Raw genomic sequence first — 12,478 nt, forward strand, 5'->3', positions numbered from 1 at the left:
CACCCACCCAACAGAAACCTCCCACACAAGACTGGACTGTGACCCCAGGGTCTGAGCTGTCTTGACATCCGGCCAGCTTGTCATATGCCAAAGGTCTTAGCATCTGGACACTCCAGCCCCTCAGACTCACACAGGGTCCCAAGGCTGTGATGATGGGACAAGAATGTGCTAACTAGGCACATCAGGCTCTGCTGGTCTCTATGGGCACCTGTGGACTTTGAGAGGGGGCGGGGAGGGGAGGGGAGGAGTGGTGCCGCAGAACGCTGGGCGGGGCCAGGAGGCGGGGACTGGTCGGCTAGGAGAGAGCTTTTCCTGCAATCTCTGAGCTACTGTGCTGCCTGCTGCTTGCAGACACAGGGTGCACACCATGAAGCTGGCCCTCCTGCCCTGGATTTTGACGCTGCTATCCACAATCCCAGGCCCCAGGCTCACAACAGGTATGCCCCTCTTTGCCCTTCTGACCCCTCCTTGTTCATTGGCCTGATCTGCCAGGCCCTAGGCAAACACCTCTCTGGGCTCGGCGTCTGTCTGTCCATCTGGCAGCCCATCTGTGACTGCACTGGGGGGTACTGGGAAGAAATTGGGAGGCTCCTGGATCCAGACACTCCTGGTAGAGGTGAGAGGTCAGAAGCAAGCGCATCCCGCACTCACATAATGGCCTGGGAGGGAATCCGGGAAGACCAAAGAGCCTGCACCCCAAGCCTGGGTGAAGGGTGCAGTCACACCGAGAACCCCACCCCTCGTCTGTCCCCGGGCTGGTCCTTATCAGCTCAGCCAAGAAACTCTAGCAAGAAGGATGAGCATAGAGCCACTGTTTTTCCCTGAACTGAGCTGGGAGTTAGCCTGCAGTCTGCTTCACCCCATCATCCCTTGCAGGAAAATGCCACCACCCTTCTGGTACTTTAATCTCATCAACTTGAAGCATCTTCCCACACCCCTTGTAGTCACTAAACCTTAGCCAATAAATATTTATTGCTGCTCTGGAGTGGAAGCTTAGTGAGGTGGCCTAGTGGTTTATCCACAGCCTGGTTCCTCATGGATCTCCACCAAGGGCCTAAGGAACGACCAGTCTCTACTTTTCGGCTCTGGGGCTGAAATACAACCCTGCCACAGGTCTCCACAGCCCACAGAGGAAGTGGGCTGGTGAGTCGGGCCTGGACAGGATGTCCACAGCTCCTATGATGAACTCCCAGCTACACTGTGCTGGAATCCTCACTGGAATGTCCCGCCTGTCCCCTAAAAAGGGAGTATCCTGGCTGCCTTCTCAGAGGGTGGGGCTCTCTGGGATTCAACTGTGACCCACCCCCAGAAAGAGACGGGACAAGCTTGATCCAAACACCATTCCCTCCTGGGCCCTCGATAGAGCTCTTGGTACTATGTGCCCTAGCCTCAGAAAGCAAGAGGATTCAGGGAGCCACTCCATCACCTGTGCTAAAATGGAGCCCTGCCCATGGAGCCAGTGACCTTCCACTGCGTCCTCTGGTGGTCAGGGCAATTCCTGGTCAGCCTCATGGATGCTTCCCGTGGACTCCAGGGGAAACAGGCCCTATTTGTGGAGTGGCTGACCCCAGTACACGGGGCTTTTTTTTCTCCAGGTGCTCAGGGGAGCTGTTCCCTGCGCTGTGGGGTACGGGATGGACTCTGTTCTTGTCATCCAACCTGCTCGGGCCTTGGCACCTGTTGTGAAGACTTCCTGAACTACTGCCTAGAGATTTCACCCTCCTCGGGCTCCATGATGGGCGGCAAAGACTTTGTGGTGCAACATTTAAAGTGGACTGACTCTACAGATGGTGTCATTTGCAGGTGGGGGGCGGGAGGGCCTCAGCAGCTGGGTCACTGGGGCTCCCATACGCCCATGCATAGAGTGGGGGCTGGAGGGTAAGCAGGAGAACACGGGCTCACCTAGCCTAACCCGTTTCCTGAGGAACAGTATCGATCGGTCTCCATAGCTTTTGGCTCAGGCTACCTCTACCACTTCTATCCCTCAGGTTTAAGGAGAGTATTCAGACCCTGGGCTATGTCGACCAGTTGAAGCAAGTGCACTGTATATCACCCTTGCTCTACGAGAGCGGCCATATTCCCTTCACTCTATCAATGGACAATGGCCGTTCCTTCCCTCGCACTGGGACTTGGCTAGCCGGTGAGCCCTCACTCTGTCAAGCCAGTCTAGGCTGTTAGGTTCCTAGACTCCACCCTCCCTGGGCCCTGGTTCCTATCCGCAACCCAAGGTCACACGGGACTTTCCCCACACACTAATCCATGCGTACTGATACTAGACCCAGTCCGCCTACCTGTCCCTCTGGCTGAACCAGTCCCTTGGGCGAGGGCTGCTGTCAATCACTACCCCACCCCTGGCATCTAGACCAGAATGCCAGCCCACAAGGAGTTAGAGCCATGGGGGTCCTCATCAGACTGATCCAGACCCAGCCCCCTGATGGTCCCTCAGCAAGGGCCTAGGGAATGATTAGAGGCATGATCTAATCTACAATTCTGCAGACCAGGCCCTCATCTTTCCTGACCATGGTATTTTCCTGCCAAGAGATCCTGAGGTTCTCAGAACCCTCCAGGTCTCTTGGGTACCATTAAGTCTTCACTCGTTCCTTACGGGCTCCCCCGCCCCCCGTCCAGCACATCCTTACAAGGTATCCGAGTCCGAGAAGAGCCAGCTCGTGAATGAGACACATTGGCAGTATTATGGCACTTCGGACACCAGGGGAAACCTCAGCCTCACCTGGAACACCTCAGCGCTGCCCACGCCGGCTGTCACCATTGAGGTCTGGGGCTATGAGGAGACAGGTGGGACCTGCCAGCGGGTTGATGGAGGTGTTTGGAGGTTTTGGGACACTCAGGAGACAAGGAGTCTCAGGCGGGGATGGAGGAAGGGCTGTGGGAAGGAAGAAGGGATTTAAGGCTGGTGGTGTGTAGATCTAGGAGGGTTTTGCAGCTAGACAAAAATAGCAGTCACTTTTGGCTTGCGTGGTAGGACCCAGGGATGGTGGGAGTGTTTGTTGGACGCTGTGATCTTTAAGTAGATGGTATGTCGTGAAGACAGGCAGCCACCTCAACCCCATCTCCTCTGAGCCTGACATGGACGGGGCCAGTGACTGAAGCCTGTCTCCACTGGTCACACAAGCCAGGGACCAATGCTGAAGCATCAAAACATGACAGCCCATGGGGAGCACCTATTGCTTTTTTCCCTGTCATTCAGACGATCAGTGAATCTGAGGGGAGGGGGTGGTCCTTGGAGGGCTGACCAAGGTCTCCTCTCTTCCTCCAGGGACACCCTACGGTGCGAACTGGTCTGCCCAGTGGTCCTATCTGTACCCTTTGGCTACCAACATCCCCAATACCGGCTTCTTTACTTTCACCCCCAAACCCGCATCACCTCAGTACCAGAGGTGGAAAGTGGGTGCTCTGAGGATTATCAGCAGCAATAGCTATGCAGGACAACAGTAAGGACCTCGGCAGATGACACACCGGGATTGTCTTGCCTACACACTGCAGAGCTTGGTGAAAAAGCCCCAGGGGTGAGGGTTGGTTGCTTAGCAGCCATCCCCTTAGCTGGCACATCATCTCTACTGCAGGGATGTGCTGGCACTCTGGACCAATGACCATGCACTGGCCTGGCACTTAGGCGAAGACTTCCGGGCAGACTCTGTAGCCTGGGCCCGTGCACAATGCCTGGCTTGGGAGGCATTAGAAGACCAACTGCCCAACTTCCTTGCAGAGCTGCCAGACTGCCCCTGCACACTGGCCCAGGCCAGGGCTGACTCTGGCCGCTTCTTCGTAAGCTCCTGAACCCATTAGGGCCCCAGAGAGTGGGAGGACAACTGGGAGGTTTCCCTGAGTTAGAGGCCACCAGGGGGTAGGGTGGGGCTGAAAGACCTCCTCAAGCTTGGTTCCCCCGGGGGAGGGTGGAGATGCAGAGCCCATATGACAGGCCCTGGACTTTCCACAGACTGACTATGGTTGTGACATTGAACATGGCAGCGTCTGTACCTACCACCCAGGGGCTGTGCACTGTGTGCGTTCCGTGCAAGCCAGGTGAGCTACCTGGCCGGGGTAAGGGATGGGCAGGGCTTGGGGGGCAGCTGCCAACCGTGTTCCCGACCTGCTTTTACCCTAGTCCCAGGTATGGCTCAGGCCAGCAATGCTGCTACACAGCCGCAGGCACACAGCTCCTGACCTCAGACTCAACAAGCGGCAGCACCCCCGACCGTGGCCACGACTGGGGTGCACCCCCATACCGCACTCCTCCCCGTGTGCCCGGCATGTCTCATTGGCTCTATGACGTCATCAGCTTCTATTACTGCTGTCTTTGGGCTCCTGAGTGTCCCCGCTATATGAAGCGGCGGCCCTCCAGTGACTGCCGCACTTACAAACCCCCACGCCTGGGTAGGTGGCTGGCCTGGGCCCCTGACGGCAGAGAGAGAATCATGTCTGGGTGGGAAAGGCCAAAGAGATCTATCTACCTGATCCTCGGCTCTCGCTTCAGCCTCTGCCTTCGGGGACCCCCATTTTGTCACCTTCGATGGCGCCAGCTTCTCGTTCAGCGGGATTGGCGAGTATGTGCTGCTGGAGACCATAATGAATAATCTGAGAGTGCAGGGCCGGGCCCAGCCTGGCAGAATGCCCAATGGTGAGGCAGGCCCCATGGCCTATACGTTGGGGGTGGCACTGTTGGGTTATCCAAGGTGGTAGACACGAGCCAAAAGAGCCCCTTTTCTGAACCCACCACCTAGGCACCCAGGCCCGTGGCACGGGGCTGACTGCTGTGGCCGTCCAAGAAGATGACTCGGATGTGGTAGAGGTGCGGTTAGCTGACAGATCCCAGGTCTTGGAGGTGTTGCTGAATTACAAAGTGCTCAGTTTCACGGAACAAAATTGGATGGACCTGAAGGGTGAGTGGTACAGCCAAGTATGGTCAACAGGTTACCCGTGGCTTTCACGCTGTCCCTAGTCCTGGCCGTAGGCTGTGGTAGACTCTGGCCCAAACACAAAGGCAGGAGCCAAGATCCACATGGCCAGGTCGGGGGATCTGTGCCGTGGTTGTGACTGTTTTAGGCCAGTGAGGGCGTTTGCCCGGCCTGAGGTCTGTTCTCAGACCTTCATATCCACAGGAGTGCCTGGTGTAACCACAGGGCCTACGCAGAGTCCTGAAAGGCCAAGAGCTAGCAGCTAGTCCTCCAGATAGCCCACAGAAGCCTAAAGACCACAGTGATGGGAAAGTGACAGACAGGAGCCACAGCATAGCTCCCGCTCCCGAGACACCCGGCTGTGTTGCTCCAGAGCTGGGCAAAGACATGGCTTATCCCTGGTAGGGATGGGTGAAGGGTACTGTATACAAGGACCTTCAGGAAGGGCCATAGCAGGCCAGGCTGCTTGGAGCCTCATCAGGGATTGACGCGGACATGTAGCCTCCCTGAAGGGACAGACTCCCTGCAGGGGGCTAGCCTTGAACCCATTGAGAATCAGGGTGCGTGTAGATGAGTTGAGAGTGCTAACATGTCAGTCAGTAAACAAGTGCATTCTCTTAGTTCCGTACATGTGCCCTCTACCCTACCTCAGGGCTGTGTCAAGGGCTGAGGGGGGCCGAACACGGGGCCCAAGAGAATAACCCTAAGCCGTCTCTACTTGTGGTCAGGCATGTTCCTGTCAGTGGCGTCTCAGGATAAGGTATCAATCATGTTGTCATCGGGGGCTGGCCTCGAGGTCGGTGTACAAGGTCCTTTCCTGAGTGTGAGCATCCTGCTGCCTGAGAAGTTTCTGACCCATACCCGAGGTCTCCTGGGGACACTCAACAATAACCCCAAGGACGACTTCACCCTGCGCAATGGGGAGGTCCTGTCCCCGAATGCCAGCGCTCAGCAGGTGTTCCAGTTTGGAGCAGACTGTGAGTGACCCAGGGTGTGTGTGTGTGGGGGGGGAGGTGAGAAGGAATTAGCCAGGGTGACAGTGGGTCAAGGAGAGAAACTTGTCTGTGGCAGGGAACTCTGCCCACACAAGACTGATACCTCTCTCCCCAGGGGCTGTTTCCAACACCTCTTCCCTGTTTACCTACGACTCCTGGTCTCTGGTCCGCCAGTTCGTGTACCAACCCAAGCATGACCCCAACTTCAAACCACTCTTCCCCGATGAGACCACACTGAGCCCCAGCCAGGCAAAAGATGTGGCCAGGCTGTGTGAGAGTGACCGTTTCTGCGTTCTTGACGTGATAAGCACGGGGAACCCAAGTGTGGGCAATGCCACCCGGATTGCCCACCAGCTGTACCAGGATCGTCTGAAGAGCCTGCAGTCTGGTAGGGGGTGGGGAGGGACGCTAGGGGTGGACCTCTCAGATTCTCTAGCCTTGTTCAGTGGCCAGCAGTTCAGGCCTGTGTTTGGTGCTCTGCCCATATCCCAGTGGTATCCTGTGGCTGGCTACCCCCACCTGCGAATGGGTACAAGGAAGGCTCGAAGTACCTGGAAGGAGCCACCGTCCAATTCGGCTGCAACAGTGGTTACAGCCTGGCAGGGCCAGAGAGTAGCACCTGCCAGGTTGATGGCACGTGGTCTACGCCTACCCCGGAGTGTCAGCCAGGTGAGCCGCCCCTCCCGTCCTGCCCCTGTGCACCTGTGTCTTCTTGGCCTTTGTCACTGCTCTCCTCTCTGTCAGGGCGGAGCTACACGGTGCTGCTGAGTATCATTTTCGGAGGCCTGGCCATAGTGGCGCTGATCTCTGTCGTCTACGTGTTGCTGAGCCGCCGCAGGAAGAGCCACATGTAAGACCCTACCTGTGTGAGGACATCGCTCAAGACCCCCTCCCCCTGCCTCTCTTTAGCTTTCTTAGGACCTAGAAACAGGCGGGACTCATTAAACCTATCTGTTGTAGGAACATGTGGAGCTCCCAGCCCTGAGACCAGAGGATACTTGGATGACAACATTGGGCTATGAGCTCATCAAGACCTGGCCTCCCAGGAGAAGTGCAAAGAACACGTACCCCAGTGCTATGAATGCCACATCTCTGTGCCTTTAACACTACGGACCCAGTACCTGTGCCTAGCCTGTCTTTCTGACTGAGACGTGGTCCTGGATAGTCTTAACTCCTGAACCCCACCAACACTCCTCCATCAGTAACCTGCACCTCATTCGTCTGTTGGGTTATGGCTCTAATTCCCCTCACTTGAGAGATGGCCTTGTCCCATCCCAGAACTGGAGTACCTATGTCCCAAGCCCTGCGTTGGAAGCTCACATTTCAGTCCCTTACCCGCCAGAGTCTGATAAACTGATACCTGGTGCCTGTCCTCCTGTGAAGGCCCCCAGAGCTAAGATGCCTTACTTGATTCCTGCCCCATGGCCCAATTTGAGAGCTCATGCTGGCCCAGTCCCACAGGGAAGAGTGGCCTCGGGGCCCGAGCAGGGAGAAAGAGAACTATCCCGCAGAGAAGAGACATCCTCTGTCCCCCAGGCTTCTGTTACCTCTTCTCTAACATACTCAGGAACACCCTTCCGTGCGTGTACCAGAAAACAAGCTCATGTTACAATCCTTTCCTGGTTCCTGTCTGTTGGTGTTTCCCCACTGTTCAATAATTGTCTGGGAGGTCACTCACTAAAAGCCTCGGAGTCTGAGCCCTGCCTGCTTCCTCTACGCCTGCTTTACATGGCGTAGTCTCTCCCGAGCTTTTCCGAGGATAAGATGGGCTTAAAGAGAATGGTGGGCCCCAGTGAGAAGTCTGATGCCTGCGAAAATGCTCCACAGGGCTTATCACATGTCAGCAGCTCAAGATGAAGGAGGCAGGTGTCCTCTGGTTAGCTAGTCCCACCTCCTCCCCAGACCCCGTGACACTGATTGTTTATGAAAAGCAACATCTCACTCTGTTCCCAGACACAAGCCTGGTGTGGGCTCCAAACTCTGCCCGGATGCTGCCAATTCTCAGATAGGCATGGAACTAAGCCCTATTCTTTTGCTCACCTAGACAGACTCTCTTGGAAGCACAGATCAGTAGGCAGCAGAAAGACAAGCAGGGCCCACAGCGGAAAGGTCCCTGAATGACAGCTATCAAGGGCCTAGGCAGAGAGGTAGGGTAGGGTCAGAATTGTACCTTATATCTCAGTGTGGCAGAGCTCCACCTACTGAATCCGGTAGGGAAGTATCTGTGGGACTTATTTTGTTCTGCAATTCCAGAAGTAGCCACATGGGGGCAGGAGAGAGCAGAGGCAGTGAATCCTGGTGGCGCCAGATCCTAGGTGGTTGGGAATGGTTGGCCCTTGCCTGTTTGGTCACACAGCCAAGGCTTCTGCACACCTCAGAGCCCATATTCCCTAGAGTCAGAAGTCTCAGAAAGGTTGTACGGGTTTGTCCAGCTGAAGAGGACTTCTCTCATCTAACTTTACCCTTAGCCAGAAGTCCTGGCAAGAAATGGAAGAGCTGAACAGAAGGGACAGGTCCCTCTGAGCGTTTCCAGAAAGAACTGCATGATGGGGCACATTATGTGTAAATGACTGGGAAGTAGGGATTTGGAAGATGGAGCACCCAGAATGCCAGAGGAGGGGATGGCATAGGTTCCAACTTCCCAAACCCTTATAGCCTCATTTCTTCCTTTAGGTTTGCAGCTCAGGAAAGGGTAGGCCTAAGGGTTTCAGTCTTGGCTGTTCGACTGGTACTTTCAGATGAGGTATAAAGCAGGGCTTGTCTGCCACTGCTTGAGTCTCCAGAGGGTCCCTGAGTGGGAAGCTAGCTAGCTTCTTAGACAGGACCTGGGCACATGAGAACAGGCAAGCAGCTGCAGGTCAGCCCAGGGAGTCTACGCCACAGGAGTTCTAAGCTGAATGTGGCTGCAGGAGTTTCAGCTACTCAGGAGGTTGAGGCAGGAGGATTGCTCTAGCTTATACATTTGGGGCTAACCTATGCCCCATGGTAAGGCCCTTGTCTCTTAAGAAAAGGGACAGGTTGTTCTGGGTCATTTCAGTTAAAGGAACAGCCTGGGAATTTGTAGGTCTTCTGGGGAGCTATGGGGATGGGGTGGAAGATGGGGGAGTGGGGCTCAAGATGACTTTCTTGCAAGGGGCTGGAGCATCCAGACTTCATCATGAAGGCATGGCCTGTTTGGATCTGCAGTTGTTCCCACTACAGCCCCGAATGCACCCTAGATTTATTCCTGCACCTCCCATCTAAAATGGGTGCTCTAGCCTGGCCGCAAACGGCTGCCGTTTTTAGGGCCAAGAACGGGCTGGACTGGGAAGCCCCACTACCTGATAGAGATTTTTCTAGGAGACCAGAGAAGCCAGGTGTTACTCCACCAGTATGGAGGTGGGAAGTACCAGAGCGAGCGAAGACCCTCAGAGACAGCAACGGGCCTCGACCTTAGAGGGGTACCTCTCTAATGGTGGGTTTGCAGGAGGCAATGCTGGGAATTTGTGACCCCTGGCTGGAGTGACTGAATCTCCAAATATTGGAACCTGGTGGCCTGCCCTCCAGCATTTGTAGCAGATCTAGACAGTAATGCACAGGTTTGGGAACAAGTATTGGGAGACCCAGGGGAGGAAGTGGGAGCCAGAAAACACTTGCAGGGTTTTAGCATCAACTCTAGACACACAGACACAGAAAGAAAATATCTGCTCCTGGGCTGATGCGGGAGGCCCAAGAACCAACAGAAGCCAGATCGGTGAGGCCTTGTGGGTATACCCAGCAAGAGTCACAGAAGTAACAGTGTTACAGCAGACCCTGGCCAGAAGTAAGTGTTACAGCAGACCCTGGCCACTGGAGCAGAGGAAAGTACCTGTTTTTCTTCTCTCCCAAACCCGGGAACTTAACGAACCAGAGCCTCTCACTGGCTGAGATCCTTTGGGAGCAAACAGAGCAGGAGAGTGTGGGATCCTGCCTCAGCTATCAAAATGGTCCCCCCTTAAAAAGCTCCATCAATGGTCAAGAGTCAGCGGGTGGGGAGTGGCAGCTCGCTCGAGAGGCGCTGTTCAGTGCTACGAGGGCAAAAGGGTGGCTCTGTGGCATATGTGGCACTGGGACGTTAGGAAGCAGCAGGAGGTGCTTGGCTCCTCCTTGGTTTTTGAGAGTGAACATCAGGTTGAGAAGGGAGGCTAAGCCAATGTCTTCTCCTCTCTCAGTAGACCACACCTACAGACCAATGTACTGGACTACATTTCCCAGCTTCCCTTGCAGCTGGGGCGGCCACTTCCAATTCAAGCCTGTGAAATTGCTCTATGTTCTTTCTCCTGCTCTTGTCACGCCAAGGATAGCGTAGGAAGCCTTGCCAACGTGTCACCCAACCATGGACACCACTCTCATTCCAACCTGTTCAGCCATCCTGTAGATCTCCAAAACCAAGAACTAAACTTCTGTGATCTGGTCGTAATGTGTTTGAAGCAGGCATTTATTACATCAGAGGGTCTCTCTGAAGATAAATTAGAACGTAGTGGTCCCTGCCTCTAGTCCAAACACTTGGGAAGATGAATTTCTGTCCTGAATGACATAGTGAGACTCTGAAAAAATACATAAGTATTTCTGAGGTGCTCTTTCTATGTGCTAGCCTAAAGCTTACTATGCAAACCGTGCTGGCCTCGAACTCCTAGAGATCCACTTGCCTGTGCTTCCCGAGTGCTGGGATTAAAGTTGTTTACAGCCACACAGGCTTTAAAAAAAATGTATTAAACACCAGAAAGAGAGCCATGAAATGTGGCCTTGACTTTTTTTTTTAAGCTTTGAAACTAAATGCAGAGGCTAAAGTAGCCTCCATCTGGGAAGCTTTTTACTGAACACAGCGGCAGCTGCGGTCCCTGGCTGAGGCCTTGATGCTTTACACGCTGTAGCATCATACAATCAGCTCTGGCAACCTACACAGGCTGGGTGATGAAGGGGCACACAAACCACCCTCCTAGAGCCAGACACTTACACACACACACCTGAGATAGCATTGGACAAGAACATCTCTCTGGTTTTGCTCTTTGCCAAATTGAAAAACAAAAAACAAAACCCAAATCAAACAAAACAACTTCCCGGCAGCCCAGGATGCCTCTTGTTTCCTCTGCCTTGGATGAAGGCGAGACCCTCTTGCAAAGAGAAAATGTCATTTGAGACTCCCCCTCCCTGCTGATCTGTGGAATCAGCTTACTGGGGCTAGCATAGCCTCTGCCTGCAAATGTCCCACATTCCCGTCTCGGCCTTCAGCTGTGTAGAAACCGAGGTGTGGTATTCGAGGACGGGTCCTGAAGGAAACCATCATCACCTATGGCAACAAGAACAGATGCGGGATTCAGTGCGTCCTTCCGTCCTTCCGGATCCAGTCTGCACAGGGAGTTCCTGCCAGCTCCCGAGTTCCTGCCCTATGTCACATTCTTTCCTTTCCCACTTCCTGCCAAACGGATCTCAAGCACCAACAATGGGAACAGATTTGGAGACAGCTGGAGCTCCCGTCCCTCGGATGCAGGACCTGCCTTTCCAGTAACTAAACTCGGATGGAGTTCTGGGGTTCACCTCTGGAATGGCTGCCTCGCATGCTAGCCTTTCTCTCCTTTCCCCTGTTCTGTCTCTTCCCTTCCTCTCTTTTCTTCTCCTTTGGTTCATGTTTTAGAATCTATGTGCCCCAGTCTGGCTTGAATTCACTCAGTGATCCTTTACCTCTGACCACCAAGGGCCACAATTATAGGCGTGCACCACCACACCCAGCGTCCGGGGTCTGTTGTTTATCAGCTTATTTCTCAGACAAGTTCTCTGTAGCCTAGGCTGGCTTTGAACTCTGGATCCTCCTGTATCAACCTACGTTCTTCCTCTCTCCTCTTCCTTTCTGTCTCTTTTGCTATGACAGAAATCAAATCCAGGGCCTTTGACATGCTAGGCAAGCACTCAGAGACACACCCCTGGCCGTTTTTTAAAATTAAAAAAAAAAATCGTTTTTATCGATTTACTTATTTTTGAGATCTGGTCTTGTCTGAAGCTCTCAAGGTGAAGTTTTTCTCCTGCTTCAGCGGTTGGGAATACAGGGTGTTTGGAACCACACCTGGCCTACTGTGTCTTTAAAAATACGAATTAAAGGCCAGTAGTTCAGCGGGTAAAGGAAGTTAGCAACCTGAGTTTGATTTCCAGGACGCAGATGACACAAAAGAAAACCAATTCCTTCATGTTATCTTCTGACCTAAATACATATGCATGCAAGCACACGCTAAAAATAAAAAAAATATATATATTTATTGTATTTATTTATATATTAAATATAAACTATAGATATGTATATATGCTTTTATGGCTATGTATATAGTGTTTTTGTATATGTGTGCATATATACATATAGTTTTTTGTTCGATTTTTGGATTTTTGAGACAGGGTTGTTCTATGTAGCCCTGGCTGGTCTAGAACTCCCTACATGAACCAGACTAGCCTTGAACTCCGAGATCTGCCTTCCTCTACCTCCCAAGTGCTGGGACTAAAGGCATGCACCACCACCACCCCCTCTCAGCTAAGTAAATATGATTTTAAGTTAAAAACAAA

General features: G+C 53.5%; 1 protein-coding gene across 1 annotated transcript; it reads left to right on the top strand.

Annotated features, from left to right (window-relative positions):
• The first annotated feature begins 335 nt into the window (after positions 1 to 335).
• Positions 336 to 7,489, top strand: SUSD2 (sushi domain containing 2). The gene is made up of 15 exons (XM_080938446.1): positions 336 to 437; positions 1,596 to 1,803; positions 1,989 to 2,140; positions 2,629 to 2,796; positions 3,278 to 3,452; positions 3,585 to 3,786; positions 3,959 to 4,044; positions 4,127 to 4,395; positions 4,496 to 4,639; positions 4,743 to 4,901; positions 5,645 to 5,893; positions 6,027 to 6,299; positions 6,404 to 6,580; positions 6,656 to 6,761; positions 6,872 to 7,489. Exons 1-15 carry the CDS (start codon positions 368 to 370, stop codon positions 6,894 to 6,896), a joined length of 2,463 nt encoding a protein of 820 aa, XP_080794572.1. The 5' UTR covers positions 336 to 367; the 3' UTR covers positions 6,897 to 7,489.
• Positions 7,490 to 12,478: the final 4,989 nt, after the last annotated feature.

This window comes from Micromys minutus, assembly GCF_963924665.1.
Source record: "Micromys minutus genome assembly, chromosome: 25".
Taxonomy (NCBI): domain Eukaryota; kingdom Metazoa; phylum Chordata; class Mammalia; order Rodentia; family Muridae; genus Micromys; species Micromys minutus.